This window comes from Mus musculus, chromosome 6 (assembly GCF_000001635.26).
Source record: "Mus musculus strain C57BL/6J chromosome 6, GRCm38.p6 C57BL/6J".
NCBI lineage: Eukaryota > Metazoa > Chordata > Mammalia > Rodentia > Muridae > Mus > Mus musculus.
The window spans coordinates 90,633,862-90,653,340 of record NC_000072.6 but is presented as its reverse complement, the minus strand read 5'-3'; the positions used below and the strand labels follow the sequence as shown (position 1 = coordinate 90,653,340).

The 19,479-nt window shown below is 49.4% G+C and overlaps 1 protein-coding gene across 6 annotated transcripts in view; it reads right to left on the bottom strand.

Moving 5' to 3' along the window:
* Nucleotides 1–6,928: 6,928 nt before the first annotated feature.
* Nucleotides 6,929–19,479, bottom strand: part of Slc41a3 (solute carrier family 41, member 3) — a 41,683-nt gene continuing 29,132 nt past the window's right edge. For 5 of the 6 annotated variants that reach the window (XM_030255596.1, NM_027868.2, XM_006506626.4 and 2 more), the window contains 6 exons: nucleotides 17,945–18,091; nucleotides 16,340–16,484; nucleotides 12,378–12,457; nucleotides 10,996–11,130; nucleotides 9,108–9,256; nucleotides 6,929–7,772 (listed from right to left, as the gene is read on the bottom strand). In XM_030255596.1, the coding sequence (XP_030111456.1) occupies nucleotides 7,560–7,772; nucleotides 9,108–9,256; nucleotides 10,996–11,130; nucleotides 12,378–12,457; nucleotides 16,340–16,484; nucleotides 17,945–18,091 (869 nt within the window). In that variant the 3' untranslated portion in view covers nucleotides 6,929–7,559. The remainder of the gene's footprint in view (nucleotides 7,773–9,107; nucleotides 9,257–10,995; nucleotides 11,131–12,377; nucleotides 12,458–16,339; nucleotides 16,485–17,944; nucleotides 18,092–19,479) is intronic. The other variant, XM_006506625.2, reaches the window with a different exon arrangement.

The window sequence follows — 19,479 nt, the reverse complement described above, 5'->3', positions numbered from 1 at the left end:
AAAGCAACAGGTTCCTGAGACAGCCAGGCCCACAGCACACACAGAGCTTCCTGGGAGGTGCATAGCAACCAAGGAAGCCTCTATTTTAAAGGTATCTCCAGGAAGCTAAGCCAACACTTTAAATAAAGATTACACATGAAAAAATTCTGAACATGGACAGGAGCCACTAGGGTTGTACAAGGATGAGGGCAGAGGGTGGAGTGGGTAAGCCATTGTAGATGATGGAGAGATGGTGGCGGTGGATGGAGGGAAGGGATGGTGATGGTAGATGTGTGGGCAATGGGAGTAGTGGAGAGGTGGCAGAGGTGTAAAAGTGATTGTAAAATGTTGATGGCCTACAGCCAGGGAAGGGACCTCTTAACTGTCAAGACTGCAAGTTTTATGGTATGTACATTATATCCCAACCAACAAGAAACATAATAACAAAGAGTTACAAGCTTTGGGAAGTTCTGTGGTTCCTGCTGGTCTAGGCTGTCAGCTTTCTGCTCCAGCTGTCATGCCTACTGCCTGCTGCCATGTTTTCCCCACCATTATGGGCTCTAACTGTCTGGATCCATAAACCTAAACCCAAATAAACTCTTCTGTAAATTGCCTCGGTCATGGTATCTTTATCGCGCAACAGAAATAACTAACACGACAGGAAAAAGTGAACGGAGACCAAATGAGATGACTGTCTTAGGGTTTCTACTACTGTGGCAAAACACCAACCAAAAGCAACCTGAAGGAGGAAGGGGATTAGCTTACTTCAATTTATCGCTTGTAGCTCATCCAGGGAAGCCAGGGCAGGACTCAAGGCAGGAATCTAAAGACAGGAACTGATATGGAGACCATGGAGGAATACTGCTTTCTGGCTTGCTCCTTGTGGCTTGCTCAGTCTGCTTTTGTGTACCGTCTAGGACCACAGGTACTGGGGTAGCTCCACTCACAGTAATCTGGACCCACACACATCATCGGCCAAGATGTACCACAGGCTTGCTCACAGGTCAATTGGATGGGGGCATCTTCTCAACTAAAGTTCCCTTTCCCAAAGTGTCAAGCTGGCACAATATACTAGACAGCATAATTAACCCATTGTCAACTCGACACACAAACACATAACCATTCAACCAGAACCTTTTCTTTACCATTTGTCCCCACCAAGGCATTTTAACATTACTATCATAATGATGTATAAAACATCCCATCCTTTAAAAGACTCACAGCCTTTAAAAATTCAAACCCTTTAAACACCCAGTCTCTTTAAAATATCCAAAGCTCTCTAAAATATCCAAAATATCTTTAAAAGTTCAATGTCTCACCATAATCCCAAAGTCTCTTAACTGTGGGATTCTGTAAAATAACTTTCTTACACCAAGAGGGGAAAGCCAGGCAGACACAATCATAGCAAAGCTAAACCAAAATCTAACATTGTAAAACTCAGTGTCAGATGGAGGGACTCACAATCTCTAGGCTCCAAAGGGCTTACCTCAGTATGTACAGCTTGTCTCAGAAGTGCAGGCTGCTCGGCTCCAAAGCTGCCGCTGTCCTTGGCAGTTGTTCTATGGTACTATTATCTCAAAACACTTGCATCTCTGCTACAACTTGGCTTTACCTTCACCAGTAAGCTCTTCTGGGCTCTCTTCAGTGACTCTGACCCTGCCCCATGATGCCAAGCCTCAGCCTCTAAGACCCCTCCAGTTCAGGGTTGTCAGTGCTACGGAGGCTGCACACTCACCTGTGGCCTCTCTCAGCCTCTCCTGGTGCCAAGCCTCAGCTGCTCTCCATGCATGGCCTTTCGTGGCTTTAGGACCAGCATCACCTGGGAAATTCTCACACATCAGGTGTGCCTTTGCCCCCTCTGGACCACAGCTTGTGTATGCTGACTCTGAGTAAATACACCCAGACACATGATCCTCAGGGATTCTGGTCTCATTGGGTCTAAAGAACCCACAGCAGGTTCTTTAGACCCAACGGTCAGCATCAATTGTTTCAGTAAAACAAAATTTCACTTTAGTTCTATTGGCCTCTTGTTAATCATTGTGGATTCTTCAGCCCCGGACAATCAGAACTTCAAATTTTTAATAAAAACACAACAAAACGAAAATCACATGACAGTCTTTGAAAAACTTTCAAACTTCCATCTGAAACCTCACACGCCAGGCTTATGCTCCAAGAAAACATAGGTCTGTCACAGCAATATCCCATGAGCTGGTACCAATTTCTCTCTTAGTTGTATTTCTGTTGCTCGCTTACTGGCTTGCTCAACCTGCTTTCTTATAAGCACCCAGGACCACCAGCCAACAGTTGGCCCCACCTACATTGAGCTGGGCCCTCCCACATCAACCATCAATCAAGAAAATGCACCACAGGCAAATCTTGGTGGGATATTTTCTCGATTGAGGTTCCCTCTTTCTAAATAACTGTAGCTTTGTATCAAGTTGATGTAAAACTAGCCAGCATAATGACCAAGAGCTGGAAGATTAATTGTATTTAAACAAACAGCCACAGCAGACTAACCACATGCTAGTAGCCAAAAGTCAGGCTGGGGACAAAGGAGGAATTAACAAGATGGATACAGCTGTCCTGCTTACAAGAAATCTGCCTATGGGCTTGATTGTTTATTTTTAGCAGATAGAATAGAATCTGACATGTCACATACATCAGGCAAACACTCTACCACTAAGCTTTATCTCCTGCCCTTTAAAATTATTTTTAAAAAAATTATTAGTTTTCATCTCTTGTTTATTTGAAGAGGGTGCAGTGCACGTATGTAGGTAGGTCAGAGAACCTAGTGAACGTTGGTTTTCACCTTCTACCATACAGGTCCAAAGAATGAACTCAGGCATCAGACATTTTATCTGCCGAACCATTTCCCTGGCCCCTTTCCCCACTTTAACACAAGGTCTTGCTAAGTTGACCAGGCTGACCTTGAACTTGTAATTCTCCAGCCTCAGAGTCGCAAGTATCTAGGATCACAGGCCATAAATTGGCAGGCTTGGATTATTTGTTTTAAACGTTTTATTATTTTAGTTCTTAAACATCATTTTTAATTATCAGTATAAGCCTCCCACCCCCCACCCCCGTGTGGGTGTGTACGAACATGTGCAAATGCACAGGTACCCAAAGAGACCAGCAGGTGTCAGATAACCTGGATCTAGAGTTATAGTCAGTTGTGGGAACTGAACTCAGGTCCTCTGGAAGAGCTACTAATGCTCTTAACCACCGAACCACCTCTCCAGCCCCTTAAACCTTTTATTTTGATGTAGTGTGAATGTAAGAAAAGTTGCTGAGTAGTATTAAGTTTTTGTAAACCCTTTGATTGAGCCTGTGGGACAGAATGTAACAGAGCCATGGTAATGTTATCAAAACTAAGAGATAACTAGTTTCTTCAAAAGTAACAGTCTCTGTTAGTGGTTCAGAAAATTAACTTCCAGGTTGATTGCTTGGCAGAGTTCTGGAGTTTAGAAATCAGACTCATGCTGACCCCACAGATATGCTCACTCTTGACACAGAGCTGAGCCCTGTGTGTGGCTCCATCCTAGATCCAGACTTCTCCCCTGCAGCAGCAAATGTGTCTCCTGCTTCATCTCTCATTATCCCTAACCCGGCTAAGACTCTTCCAGGAGTAACTCTCTCATGCCATTGTGAAGTACCCCTAGCAACCGCAGCATACAGGGGTCAACACACCTTGGGTTACCAGGTCAAACTATCCCAAAAGGGGGCGGGGGGGGGGGGAGGCCATCTTTGAGATGCTCAAAGATCGTGAGCAGTCACAACACCAGGCAGAAACTACAGCTAAGTCTCTGGAGATATCTGTGTCTCAGGTCAGCTCCAGCCGTGTGGAGCACTGGCCTGGCAGGGGACAGGGTTTCATGGACTTGGTTCAGTCCTGTTCTCCTCTTCTCTGTTCTCTTCTGGGAGAGCCACCTGCTGACTGTTGCCCTTTGCCCCCTAAGGGGCCTCTTTCCCCACCCCACCCCACCCCCACCCCCGCCACTTGACTCTGGCCTGTCAGTCTCCCTCAGTACTTCTCACCCAAGTCCCCTGTTCCCAAAGTCAGCAGACACCTTGAAGAAGCTGAGTCTTTCTGATGACCACCCTTCCTGCACCCTCCCAGGTCTCTGGGACAAATCTCCTGGGTTTCCCTTAACTTTCTCTACCCCCTTTCCTACCTCTGAGCTGAAGATCTGCCATGGCTAAGTGCTCATCAAATACTGAACCCTCTCAGGCTTCAGACCAGTCGTCCCATACCCCAGTTCACCTACAGTCACCTCTGCTTTATACAGACGTCCTCGGGGAATGCCTCAACACCTTACCTCCTGCTTCTCCTTCAACAGCGGCTTCAAGGCTCTCTGAGCTCCCATCTCACTCATCCCTCCACTATACACAGGCTGACTGAGACATTCAGATTTTGGAAGCTCCTGCTCAGCAGCCATAGAGTCTAGCCCCATAGAGATGATATTATAAAAAATGTGGCTGTGTCACACATTTTAATATACATTCCTTTTTTTTTTTTTTTTTTTTTTTGGTTTTTCGAGGCAGGGTTTCTCTGTGTAGCGCTGGCTGTCCTGGAACTCACTCTGTAGACCAGGCTGGCCTCGAACTCAGAAATCCGCCTGCCTCTGCCTCCCGAGTGCTGGGATTAAAGGCATGTGCCACCACGCCCAGCTCCTTTTTTGGTTTTTAATGACTTATTTTCTAATGACTTATTGTGTGGCGGTTTGAATAAGAATGGCCCCCCATGGGCTGGAATCCTTTTGGAAGGATTAGGAGGTGTGGTTTTGCTGGAGGAGGTGTGTCACTGGGGGTAGGCTTTGAAGTGTCAAAAGCCCATGCAATTCCCAGTTAGCTCTCTGTCTCTTGCTTATGGACTCACTCACCCCTCCACTACACACAGGCTGTAAGCTGTAATCACAAGATGTAAGCTCTCACATACTTCTACAGCACCGGGCATGCATGCCTGCTGCCATGCTACCTGCTATGATGGTCATGATGGTCAGCCCACTAACACTGTACCCCCAAATTCTCCTACAGCCACGGGAGAAGCCACCAAAAGATTCAGCTAGACTGTTCAAGAGTCGTTCAGCACTTGAGGCAAATTAGAAAGGTGAACGGTTGTTCAGTGGGCAACTCGGGAGCTGATGGGATTCAAAAACATGGTAGTTTTGTACTTATTCTTTACAACAACAAAGAACCATCTCTCAATGGATCGTGGAAATGTCTAGAGCAGCGGTTCTCAGCCTTCCCAACGCTGAGACCCTTTAATACAGTTCCTCATGTTGTGGCGACCCCCAGTCTTAAAATTACTTCGTTGCCACTTCATAACTGTAATGTTGTTACTGTTATGAATTGTAATGTAAATGTCTGATATGCAGGACAGCTAATATTTGACTGCCAAAAGGGTTGCAACCCATAGGTTGAGAACCACTTGTCTAGACAATGGGCTGGACCCAGAAGAGACTTCCTAAAGTTTCACTCACATCAAGGAAAGACTGTGGTTGCTGTTTAGGATCTGCTGCCTGTCTAACCTTGAAGCAGCTTTCTCGATCTGGTGAAACCATTATACCTAATATGTATGATTTGTAAATCCATGAGGCTCTGAACACTGCACCACTTCCGCTGTCACTCTCACTAGAAAGGACATGATTCTTCTCCACAACATCTGACTGCACATCACACAACCAATGCTTTAGAAGTCAGGCAAACCAAGCTTCAGGCTATAGCCTTACTACACTACACCACCTTTCTTCTCACTGAACAAAGATGTGTTTGAGCCAAGTTATGATTTAAAATTCAGTCTGAAGCTGGGCGTGGTGGCACACACCTTTGATCCAAGCACTCGGGAGGCAGAGGCAGGCGGATTTCTGAGTTCGAGGCCAGCCTGGTCTACAAAGTGAGTTCCAGGACAGCCAAAGCTACACAGAGAAACCCTGTCTTGAAAAACCATTAAAAAAATTCAGTCTGAAACCTAATATGTGCATGACCATACTCAGCAAGTACAATGGAAGCTTGGCTCTTGTTACCATATTATTCTATGGCTCTATCTGCTTCTTTCACAGAACTTATAAGAGCCAATTGTAGTAAGAATTTTGGTTTCTTAAAAAACCCAGTTATGTTATGTGAATATGTTGTTGTTCTAATCCCAGGTGTGAGGTAAGAGGTTGCATCACAGCAGGTGATTATGATTTGCCTCGTGCACTAGCAGTGGTGTGATTTTTACCAGATGCAGATAGTTTAATTCTGGGGACTCTGGAGAAGGTACAAATGAGAGAGCCCAATACGGCCTGTGGTGGCTGCTGCTCCCCCTGCTGCTGCCCTCGATGCTACTGGTCCATTGCTGGATTGCTGTTTGGAGATAGTCTGATGACGAAGACTGGACTTGCCCCTAATCAGCAGGAAGTAGTCTACAGAGGTCTGTGCCCGCCTCTGCTCCTTCTAACTTTCTTTCTCTCCTACCTAGTGTTAGGGGATTGGGAAGGATTAGGATGGAATGATGGAATACAGGTTGGAATGGACATAGAAGTATAAGAACCCAATAACATAGCTATAAATAAAAATAAGCCACCAGCCAATGTTCAATTCCTCTGTGACACTGACTGACTCAGGACAGAGAGGAGGGCTCTGCCCACACTTGTGCTATAGAGTGCCCAACCCCCACTCAGCTCATTCTCTATCCCACCTGGCTCTGTGTCCACGAGGAGGGTGACTCTGTGGGACATTAACCTATCCCCCAAGCCCTGAGCTCCTACCTGAGACTGGCAAATGGGAGTCTGGCTGGAGATGGATGGGCACAGTGTTGGGTCAACACGTCTTTTTCCCTTAAGGAGTTGGCAGATGCCATGCACACTCAACCAAACCATGAGAAACAGTGCACTAGAGAAAAGTCATCTACTGCTCAGAGGCTGCGTCCCACAGCCCCCTGGCTCCCTGAAGGATGGAGGACACCGAGTTCACGTAAGCTATGTTTTATTATACATCTCTTGATTGCCAGAACCTATACAGAAGGTTCTGTTATAAAACAGAGAAAGTGGGAAATAAAAAGAAAGCAGCCACAAGATTAAATGCTGGAGTATAGAGGAGGGGTACACAGGGCCTGCCTGGGGTGAAGGTGCATGGTCACTGGGCCCAGAGCACTAGTAGCATGAGCCCAGGGAACTGGAGCTGAGCCCGGGGATGGCACTCCTGAGACCTGGGGACACAGAGTTCCGTCCTGATCCACCCAATGGATCACCAACCTAGGTTGCACCAATAGGCTCCTTCCTCAGCATCTTCAGGTTAGAACAGCCTGCCCTACACACACACACACACACACACACACACACACACACACACACACACACAGAGTCCAGGCATACATACTCACACACTTGCAAGCAGAGCTCCTAATGTCAGAGCTCTACTTCAGGCTGGGCTGCCAACTTGAGAGTCAAGGTGTGTACTTGTCTCCCTGGCAGACTGATGAGGCCACTGCCCTCGAAGGTGTTTAGCAGCTTGAAGCCTGTCAGCAGGGGTGAACGGCTTGCCAGACCACTGAGGACATGAGGGAAAGTTTCATGGAGACCTGCGGGTGGTAGGCTCAGTCAGGGAGGCACAGAAACCAGCTCTGAGACCAGCTCCTGAAGATTAGCTCTGCCCCTCAGTAACCAGTCCAGGAAGAAGCACAGTGCCAGCAGGCTAGTGCCCAGCAGGTCCCCCAGCCCCGTGAGGTAGGGGATGCAGTGGTTGTCAGGATCCAGGGCTTGGTGCCATGTCAGCCGAACTGTCACTTCTGCCAGGTACAGCAGGATGACCACCTGCCAGAAGAGCAGAGGGAAAACACAAATCAGAGGCCCAGAGACAATCGAGAAGAGCAGCTGGTTTCCATGGACACCACCGACCCCAGCGTGCTCCCTTTCCCCAGCTTTGCTTGGGGACTGCAGGGTCTTGGTCTTGTGCTGGAAGCTCAGTTCCCACTGTGGCACTGAGGTAGGGGTGTGTGTGTGTGTGTGTGTGTGTGTGTGTGTGTGTACCTTTCTGAGCTGAGGCCTAGTGAGGAATGGGAAGGTCATAAATAAACTGATACTTCTTGAGGGAGTTGACCAAGTAAGTCCCCTGGGTCCTCAAAACAGGTAGTTGAGGAGCAAGGCTGCAAGGCTGGGGCTATTGCTACTGACTGGCTTTCTCATGAATACTCATGGCTGGCTCCCTGTCCACTTGCCAATGTCTGTCACGTGCTGGTTGGACCCCTCCCCCGCCCCGAACAACTTTAAGTGTGAGCAAATCAACTTCATTATCCAGCAACACATGGGCTGGTTGTGGTCTAAAGAAGGCTCTGAACTCAGCCATCGTAAGCCCTTCCTAGCAGCTGGGTTCTGAAGTTCTACATGGGCATGGTGCCACTCACCATGGCACCACTCAGGGGGAAGCCCCCCTGCTTGAGCCCCTGCCCCTTGGGAGATTTGGTGAGTCCCTCAGGAAGTTTCCAAGGAGCGATCCACGTGGCCCTACTCAAGTCCCACAGTCCCTGCAGTCTATCAGTCAGTGCCTGCCTCGTTCCTTCTCCCTAAGTAAACTTGGACTTGCCTGAGTGTAGAGACAAGGGAACGCTTCAGTGAACCCCTCCTGAAGCTGCCATGGTGTCTATTGGCCTCTCTGCTGACACTCTAGGCCACCAGGGACATTAGCCAGCTGGCTTCTCAGCAGTGCTGAGGACCCCCTCTCAAGCTTAGCCTTTTTTTCACACTGTCCACATGCCATCCTGCCTGGAAGAAGACTACGTGTGCCTTTAAGCATCATGCATAGTGGGGGCTTCTGTGAGGGGTGGACAGCCGGCTCAGCCTCCTGTGCAGAACACAGTGTGTCCACAGCTGCTCTTCCAGCATGGTATGGCATGTGGAGTGCAAGCAAAGTGAGTGAAGTGTTCAGTGAGAGGTGCAACCATGCAGCATGCGGTGCGCAGTATGTGGTGGAGACGGGTGCGAGGCGTGGGCACACAGCACAGTAGCCTCTGTCTAGGCCATGCCACTGGCCTTGAGCATGTTGGCTGAATCTTCGTATGATGGGACCTGCACTCGGTACCTCCCACAGCACCACTGATGCTGGCTAAGAGGCCCTGAAGGCTGCGTGTCTCTGCACACTGTCATCCTCACCTGGACCACGCCTGCCACCAGGTACAGCAATATGAAGATCTTGCTGTTTGTCACTGACTGGCCTTCCACCAGGCAGATGAGGTAGAAGAAAATCAGGTGTCCTGGGACCACCAGAAAGAGCAGGACTCGTGCTGACACAGAATTGATTTCTAGAAGGGAACCAAGAGAGTCACAAAACTTACATCCTTGCAGAGGCCATCTTGGCAAAGGAAGAGTCCCCAAAGAGGCACCCAAGTTCCTTCACCTACTAACACCTATGATGCGGCACACTCTATTAAGTGTGAACTCAGTCCTGGCCTTCCCTTCCTTCAAAGGGCTGACATTGAGGGAAGAGTGGCCAAACAGAGGTCATTTCAAATGGCAAGAAATACTAAAAGATAGTAGATCAATCGATCAATTGATAGATAGATGGACGTACAGATAGATAAACAGATGAATAAAAATAAAAATAATCTCAGACCAGGAAGTGTGTATAAGTGGGAGAAGCTCCCCCTTAAGATCCGTGGGTGGAGAGGGTATAGGCTGAGGCCTGACACTAGTGTGGAGGAGAGACTGGAGAGTGTGACATGCTCTTAGGGCCCCTGGGTGGCTCCTCGTACCTCAGCCCTGTCTGTGCAGCTGGGGCAACAGTGAGCTCTGAGCTCTGTTTTCCTCTGCTCTCGCGAGTTTAAGGATCCCTAGAGAGTGGACTTCACCCCCCCCCCAAACCCAACAGCAGAACACTTGGAAATTGCAGCAAGTGAATGCGACCCCCTTCTCGAACACAGTCGTACGGTACAAGTCATCACTGCCCTCCTGAGACAGTCAGGAAAAGGCAGGAAATCCCACGTCAAACTCAGAGAGTCCAACAACAAAATGAACTGAAGGAACCAGTGAACTAAGGCAGTTGTGTTTGGTTGGTTTTAGTTGTTAGGACCGAGTATAACTCGGTGACACTGCATTTACTGAGCATTCTCAAGGCCCTGAGCTGTCATCCCCAGCTCCACAGAAACCATGTTTGGGGTGGGGGTGGGCAAACAGGAGCAGGGGATCCTATAGCCCAGGATGGCTTTCAACTCCTGATTCTACTGCCCCCACCTCCTGAGTATTGGGATTTCAGCTGTGCACCACCATGTCCACTGAAACATGGTGCTGGGCCTTGGACACAGTCAACCAAGCTACATTCCCAGCCAAGTGTGTGTGTGTGTGTGTGTGTGTGTGTATGCTCGAGCGCGCACATGTGTATGCATGTGTGTTTTCTTCAAGAGCTGATTATTTTTTAGACAGTGTCTCTTACTGACTGGCCTGAAACTCACCCGTGGGATGAGACTTGCTGGCCAATAAGCCGGAGGAGTTCACTTGGAGTCACTTCCCAGTACTGGGATCACAAGTGGACCATGCCTGTTCTTTGCTGTTGTTTTTGGTTTGTAATATGGATTCTGGGGATTGAACTTGTGTCCTGTACAGCAAGCCTGTTCTCCTGACCCAGCCATTTCCTCAGCCTCAACTTTTCTCTTTCAAAGGTATGTAAAGAAAGCCTAAAAGGGAAGCCGTGAGGTGGGTGAATACCCCCAAATATGCAGCTTTTAGGAGCACGTGCCAAGTGGGGCAGCTGGACTGAACACTCAAGGAAATCTGAAGGAGAAGCACGTGTGGACAGTAAGAATTGAGCAAAATGCACAATGCACGATGCATAAATAACAGAAAACTGTCTTCCAGTTTGTGAATGGCATTAGAAAGCACGGGAGCATGCACATGTGGTCACCGATACTTGTGAGGTTGGTAGCATTGTCACCTGAGCCCAGGGATTCAAGGCAAGCCTGGGCAGCATAGTGAGACCCCTTGCAAACATAAGAACAAGGGGTGGGGGATAAGAAGGTCATTTGGCCTCATCAGACAGCATACCGACCTGAAGAGCAGAAAATGAAGCAGGGGTTAGGCCAGAATCTTTTCATCTGGACAGGGAGGACCCCGGGTGTGCTCCACATATGCAGAAAGGTGGAGATGCGGCTAGTCTGAATGGCCACCAGGTTGCCACCAACACCTGTGAGGAGAGAGGGTGTGGCAAGCTCAACTTCTGGCTTCTAGCTCTTCCTGTATACTGTTTCCTTTAGAATGGTGTCCTTGATGGGTGCAGCAATTCTTATCTCTTCTTTGATTGCCACTCAGACTTGCTGGGCACCCAGGAAAGGGTGTCTTCAGGAAGACTCAAGAGGCTGAAGAATGGTGCGCAAAACCTCAATAGGACCCAAGATCCCAGAAGACCAAGAGCATGTTCACACCCTGGAATTCTGAGACATCCTGGTGAGGATGTGATTCCCGCAGGACGGGATGGTCTAGCTGGCCATAGCCTTCTCTTAGCATGCCCCTGATAGAAGTCCACAGTCTAGCAACAACTTTCCCTAGCTAGAACAGGGACACCCAGGGTCTGAGATCAGTCTCATGGGTGGCCCCAGTGGAGAAGACATTGACCTGCAGGCAGAGGATGGCTGGACATTTACTTCTCTTGATTATACACAACTTTAAGAAATTCAAGTGTTTATAGATTCCACTCTTTATCCCAATTCCCAACCTCTCTTCATCTGTCAGCTCCCTGGCAACCAGAATCCAGCTTCCCATGGCCACCATGGCAGGAAGGACAGGGCAGACGGCACTTCCTTTAGGCCAGGAATGGCCTCCAGCTAGCCCCAGCCCCATCTTGCTGACATCTCTGAGCAGCTAGGAGAGGAGTCAGGGTGTCAACACCCCAAATCCTGCAGACCAATGACAGTAAGGCAGTGGAAGAAAGTGAATCCATACAGGACAGTAGGGAACGTGTGGGGCTGAGTGCCACACAGGTCGTGATGGTTGTCACCAGACCCAGAGAGTAAACCTACCACAGTCATGGGTTTTATCTTTAAGGTGAAGACGAAATCTAGAGTCTCATGTGTAAATGCCTTAGTTTTAATGTTGCCAATGACTCTGAAACAAACTAAGCAAACCTGGCCTAGTGCTCGCACCTACAATACCAGTACTTGGGAGGCTGAGGTAGAAAGATCACACGGGTTCAAGGTCGACCTGCACTACACAGAGTTCCAAGGTGCCTGGATATATAAAGTAAATCGGTGTGCTTCCTTCTCCTGATGCTGTGGGGTCCCTTCAGATCCTTTGCATCTGAGAAAATCAAGCCTAACAGAACCTGTAGGCTGTGCAGGCTCAGCTTGCCCAACCACCTCACAACCGAGGCTGTATACCGATGTTCAGTCCTGACCAAGCCCAGGGTCCCTAAGAGGAGCCCAGCCCACCACTTACCACACATGACTGGAGTCAGGACAGCCATGCCTTTAAATTCATGTTTCGAAATGGTTTTGCTCAGGATGAGACCTCCGAAACTGGGGAGAGAACGGAGCTGACATTAGAGTGTCCAGGCCAACTGTCCATTGGCCACCTTCCTGGGCTTGGAAAATACCACCCCCTCCCTGTACAGAATGTCTGCTGCAACCACAAAACAGACTGCAGTTTCCTACCAGAGAACATGGTGGGGACCAACCCTACAGCCTCTGGGTCCCACCAGTAGCTATGCTGGGACAGTAACTAGGTGAGAACTGTTTCCCTGGAGCCTGGATGAAGGACCCATGTGCTGGGTGGCTTTTGCCAACCTGACACAAATCTACACATCTGGGAATAGGGAACCTTAATTAAGAACATATCTCCATCAGGTTGGCCTGTAGGCAAGTCTGTGATGCATTTTCTTGATTGATGACTGATGCAGGAGGACCTAGCCCATTGTGGGTGGTGCCACCCCTGGACAGGTGATTTTGGGGTATATAAGAAAGCAGCCTGAGCCAGCCATAGGAACCACGCCAGTAAATAGCACTTCTCCATGGCCCCTGCTTCAGTTTTTGCCTTCAAAGTCCTGTTTTGAGCTCCTGGCTAGACTTCTCTTAGTGATAGACTCTTAAGTTGTAAGCTGATATAATCCCTTTCCTCCCTAAGTTGTTTTTGATCATGGTGTTTTATCACAGCAATAGTGTGGTGGTTTGACTATGTTTGGCCCATGGAAAGTGACACTATTAGTCTGTGTCACTTGTTGGCCTTGTTGGAGGAAGTGAGTCACTGTGTGGGTGGGCTTAGAGACTATATACTCAATCTCCATCCAGTGCCGAAGAACTAATCAGTCTTCTCCTGGCTACTTTCCAATCAAGATGGGGAATTCTCAGCTCCTTCCCCAGCACCATGTCTGTCTGGACACTGCCATGCTTCCTGCCTTGCTGATAATGGACTGAACCTCTGAACCTGTAAGCCAGCCCCAATTTAAATGTTGTTCTTTGTAAGAGTTGCCTTGGTCATGGTGTCTCTTCACACCAGTGGAAACCCTAACTAAGACAAATAGCAACCCTAAGACACCTGCACAGATGTCTCATTATGGTCAGTATACCACAGCATCAGGACAGGGTGTGGAGCTGTGCTGTGCAGTTCTCTCTAGCTCTGCCCAGTTTCAGCCCTCCTGGCTGCCAACACTTCTGCACTGTGCCTCAGAAGAGTGGACGAGGCCTAGGTAAGAGGTCCAGAGTGTACGGAATGTGCAGCTCACTCACACCAGAACCCAGGCGTTGTGGCGAGGCCATGCCAGCACCTGCCACCCTCACTTTGAGTGCTCCAGGGTTTTTGGGAGGGAGAAGGTTGATCGACTTGGCAGGATTAAACAACGCATGTAGATTGTTGGGGCACACGTTTGGCTGTGCCACCGGGAATGCTGCCCTGGTCTTTCCTTCTGTGCCCTTCTCTAGGCTTTGTGGTCACCATGACATGGGGAGCTTTCTACACACACAGACTCATCTCCATGTTTGGCCTAGCAGCACAGGACCAACCAACCATGCTGAACCCTCTAAAACCATGAGCAAATCAGTTCTTCTCCTCCAGGTTGTTTCTGTCAGTGACACCAACAGCAGCCACAAGGAAAACTAGCACCAGAGACACAAAGTTGCCCATGTGACCAAACCTGACCACATGGCTCTGAGCTCTTTGGAACTGGTGTGGGGAGGAAGTTGGAGACATCTGGAGATCTGGGCTATGGAAGCTTAGAACGTTCTAAATGGAGTTAGAGAGAGATCAGAGTGGCAACAGAAACTTGAGACAATGAAGGCCTGACTCCTGTGGGGCTTCAGACAGGAATGAGGGCTCCACAGGGAACTGAGCTAGGAGTCCTTCATGATATATCCTGGCAAAGAGTTTTGTAACAATAGTCCAGTAGGAGTAGGAGTGACTTATGAGGCACACTCCTGGCTGAGAAAACAAAGGCATCAATGGGAGCTGAGGACAGAAAATCAGTTTTCCTCCAGGTGGGGCCCCTGGTAGGGGCCTATGCTACAGTGGACAGCCCCCGCAGCCACATGCATGTGGATGGCAGTAAATGGACTCAGCACGATACATAAAGATAGATATCACTGTCTGTCTATCTGTCTGTCTGTCTATAATCCATCCATCCGTCCATCTATCTACCCACCCACCCATCCATGGAGGACATGTTTGGGAAAGCAATGGAGAGATCCTGGAGGAGTTGGATGTGGAAGCCTGGGGGGTATGAGTTTGCTCAAAAATAAAATGTATTTATGTACAAAGGGACAAAAGGGACTTTTGCTTATTTTGGTTATGCCTTGAAAGCGCTGGGACTGGATATAAATAACTTAATTAATTGGTGGAAACGTTGAGGCAGCACACCACTCAGGCTGTGGTGTAGTATTTCTGGCTGGTTCTAGTTAGAATTACAGTGAGAAATGGGAGAAGAAAGCAGATCAGAAGGACCAGAGAGAAATGTACAAGTCTAGAAACATTGCAGAGGATGTGGCTGTCAAAGGACAGTCAAGAGAAGCCAAGCACTTTGCACTGGGACAACAGGAATGCCTGAGGGTGTCTCAGGAATTCCTCAGTGGCCAGACTCCCTTGCTACCTGCAGGGTGAGCTAGGGAATGTCTTTCTGAATTGAGCACTCGACGGCTGCTGTATATGTGGTCCAAGGGATACTTTGTGAGCTGGTGGTAGACTTCGGTGTTGAACACATGGTACTGGTCTGCGGCATATATAATGCAGGTGTAGGAGGTCATAGAGGCTCCCACCAACTCTCAGAAGAAGTCCTCAGAGGCCAGGCAGTGTAAGGCAAGGTGATGACCGCTTGAGGGGTGATGCATGAAGCTAGGAAGGTCAAGCCTAGGCTGAAGGAGAACTCTAGGATGTTCAAGGTGCCAAGCAAGGTATGGAGGCAGCAAAATATAGAGACCCTGGTGGGCAGGTGATCGAAAGGCCATAGGGGGCTGGAATTCCCAAGCCCATTGAAGTTCCTATCATGCAACCATGTGTTCCAGATGCCAGATACAGGGCTACAGATTTAATACCTGCCTTGCCAAGTTGCAGTCTTAGTCTAGCAGTCTGTTTTCTCTGAACCACTGTGTGTTGGGAGCATACAACTTGTTTTTTGACTTACAGAGTCTAGAGTCTCGAAGAGACCTTGAGCTTACATGTGCTGGACAATGTGGAGATTATTAGCACCATGGGGATGCTTGCCGCTAACCCGAACATACTTTGCAGTATAAGATAGAGGTGAGCTTTTGGAAATGACAGTGGGATGTTATGGTTTGAAGTGACTTGTCTTTGTGCCAACTTGACAAGGGGTGGATTGTGATGGCTATTTAAAAAAGGGAGGGAGGCCTCACTATGTAGCCCTAGACAGCCTTGGACTCATGTAGACAGGCTTGTCCTCAGACTTACAGAGATCCCCCTGCCTCTGCCTCCAGAGTGCTGGGATTGAAGGCGTGTGACACCTCGCCTGACCTGTAATGGTTAATCTCACCTGCCTACTTGACAGATTTAGACTCACCAGGCGATCAGCACAACATGCGCCTGTCAGGACATTTCCAGAGAGGGTTTGACGGTGGCTGATCATTGGGGCTCTGACTTGGGGGGTGGATTAACCCCTTGATAGATTAAGAATCTTCCTGTTGGGAGGCAGTGAAAGGCAGGAGGTATGGCTAGCTAGAAGGAAAAGGTCACTGGGGCTGTGACTCCCTTGAGGCCACATCTTGCCCCCGCCTCTTCCCATGGCCTGGGCACCTCTGAAGTGAAGGTTGCTTCACTGTGTTGTGCTTCTGGGGCCACGGTCTATCCAAGAGCACATGGCCAGATGGTCACAGACTGAACCCTCTGCGACAGAGAGACAAATAGGCCTTCCTTCCCTGAAGTTGTTTCTGCCAGGCATGTCTGTGTCCCACGCTGCTCACCTGCTGATGATCATAGCCAGGATGATGGGAAACCACCCATACTTCAGGATCTTCATGATGGGCGGGTTCTGCTTGGCAATGAAGAGCCACAGAGGGGTGAGAGCCAAGAAGCCGACACAGACCAGAGGCGTCAGATACCATGTGTCTGAGGGAAAGCAGACATACAAAGCTTAAATGGCCACGGCTGGCACAGAGGAGTTGGTTGGAGTATGGCCTTTCATAGGTGAGACGGAAGTTGGGAACTGAGGGCACTGGCCATTTAGAGGGGCTGTCTCACCATACCTGCCAGAGAGCAACAGTCAAGCAACTGGGAAGCCCCTCTCTGTCCTGCCCCATCCCTGCATTTCGCTGATGCCCTGGTGATCGTCAAGACCCTTGGTCTGGTTTTCCCAGGACAGGCTAAGAGCAGATAGCAGATTCATGGCAGTTCTCTATAACCCTGCTTAGAGGTCCAGAAAACCCAGAAAAGCAAAGAGGTAGTTCCCAGAGCACGTGGCCTCAGGGGTAGGATCAGGAGGAAGTTTTCTCCTGGTTAAGACATTCTGTATTATTGTGGGATATGGGTCAGGCTGGCCTGATAGCCACTCATTTCCCAGAGTCACCTCCAGCTGTGAAGTCAGTGCACCGCCTACCCAGGGGCTTTGCCTCTGCTCTCTCCCAGCCTCGTTCTCTGACTCCATGTCCCACATGTGCACAGAACATTGACTTGCTCTAGACTCATCCCGCCTGAGCAGCTCCAGTGCTCGATGGCTATAGGTGGTGTACGTCTCACTCTGCTCTGGGTGGTGTCCCTCTCTGGGTATGGTGTCACCATCACCCCAGACACCACAGCCCACAATAATAGTCCCTTCATCTGCCACAGGTGCTCCAGGCTAGCTATAGACAAAGTGCTTCGTGGTAGATATGGCCAGCTTCTGTACCATCCCCAGAGCTGGAGGGCAGGTCCCTCAGGCTCTAAGCAGGCCACTAACACTCAGGGACACAGTAGCCTGTACAATTGTCTCCTTACAAGGCACTTGGGAAGGCGCCCTGCCCAGGTTCTCCATAACTTCAGACAGGAGTCATCCAGCTCCCCCATTACACTGATGCGTCTTCCTGACAGCTCCTGGCATGTGGGAGCTAACTCACTTCCCAGTCACTGAAGACCGTCTCCTGGGGCCAGGCCCACTGCCTTCCTGAGCAGAGGCAGTGGCAAGAGGGGAGGGGAATGGCACTCTTATTTGTTTTACAAATCAAATGCAAATAATCAACTCCTATGCACATCAGACAGGCCTAAAAGTACAACTAGGTCATCTTATCTGATTCTCAGGCAGTGAGGCTCCTCACTGCCACCTAAGAGGACAGTTACAGGAATCAGTCAGACTGGACAGAGATGCCCCAGGTACAGTGGAGGCCATACTGTTTTATCTGTACCTGTGCTTACTTCTCAGACCTCCAAGCCCTGTCGACTTGAGCTGCTTGTGTTTGTGTGTGTGTGTGTGTGTGTGTGTGTGGGTGAGAGAGAGAGAGAGAGAGAGAGAGAGAGAGAGAGAGAGAGTATGTGTGTGTGTGTGTGTGTGTGTGTGTGAGACATCTGCTCATGTCCCTCCCGAGAGCCTTCCCTACCTTTGTGGCTGTAGAAGAAACTGCTCATGAGGGCCAGGATGGACAGGGTGATGAGGTCGCCCAGGCTGGCTGCAATGGGTGTGGCGATGTTATCAGGGTTGACCCCAAACTTCCGAGCACCAATCACTATGCAGATCATTAGAATTCCTGCAGTGGGAGGAGGGGAGGCCCAGGGAGTGGTTGGTGGTGAGAAGGCTTAGAGGCTCCCCCACCCTCAGGAAGGGTCAAGCAGGTGGTTATAGTTATATCTATGAAAGTCTAGATGCTCAACAGGCTGCCTACCTCCCTAAGTTTCTGTCACTAGCTGGAACCTGTGGGGGTGGCAAAGGGTGGCCTGAAAAGCCTGAAGACACGCTTGAGCAGGCAGGTAGCCTCTGACCTCTGGAAGCACCTAGAAATACAGGGACATGGCATTCACAGCTTCTGCTACATGGAGGGCTGTTCCAAGGATGCTCTAAGCAAAAGTAACCTGAGGGGCAGAGGGACCTGGCCTCCAGGAACTGCTGAGTCCTCTGAGCAACCTATATATGAGACATTTCTTAGGCTCAAGCACCAATGGAGGCTGGGGAGGGAGAGCAGGTAGATGTGTGTCCCGACCCCATTGGGGTGAAAGGCTCTGCCCAGACACCAGAGACATCCTGGGAGTCCCTTATCCCAGGAGCCCAGCAATACTGTTCCGAGTCACATGGATGAAACACATGACCCTGAGGTGCAGATGGTGATGGGCTTCGTGGCTTGGCTGGAAGATCAGAACAGCACATCTCCAGGGGCTCAGCCCCAGGACCCTCCACTCTGTCTGAGTGCAGCTTCCCTGCAGCCTTGCAAGCCTCATTAATTGCTAGCTGGGGCTTCGTCTATTTCAGCAGGCTTCCCTTGGTTCTTCAAAACATTATGCATCTTGGCTTTTAGAATTTAACACTACTCAAGAATCCCGTGACTCTGAAAATAATTCCAGAAAGGCCCTTCGCTCATCCCCTCGTACCCCAAAATGAATGGAGTTAAAAATAAAAAGGACTACATTCACCCTCGATGCCACCACCTGCCACATTGTGTCCTGTGGGACCAAGCCAGGGCCCTGCTGCTTCTTTCTAAACTTGGGCGCCAAGTGAACCTGAATTTACACAACTGAGCCAATGGGCTGGTGCTGGTCTCACTGAAGCCCCTTAACAGACACTACTGTGCATGCTTGTAATCCCAGTACTCAGGAAGCTGAGGCAGGAGGCTTGTTATAATTGTGAGCCAATTTGTACATGGTCCTGTATGTGGTTCTATTGACACATGTAGAGGCCAACAAACTAGATGAAGAAAGCTGCCTTGCTCAGGTGTCTGACCTCATCAGCAGGGAGTGGCAAACAGCAGAACTCTCTCGGGCATGCACATGCTCTCTGCACACACACACACACCTGGGAGAGGGCACGGGGCAGAACCACTACCCGACTCCTGGAGTTCCACACTAGTGCCACGGCAGCTTCACTGCAAACCTCTCTGAGAACCTTAACAAAACAGCAGAGAAGCAGCTGGCCTGGTGCCTGGGG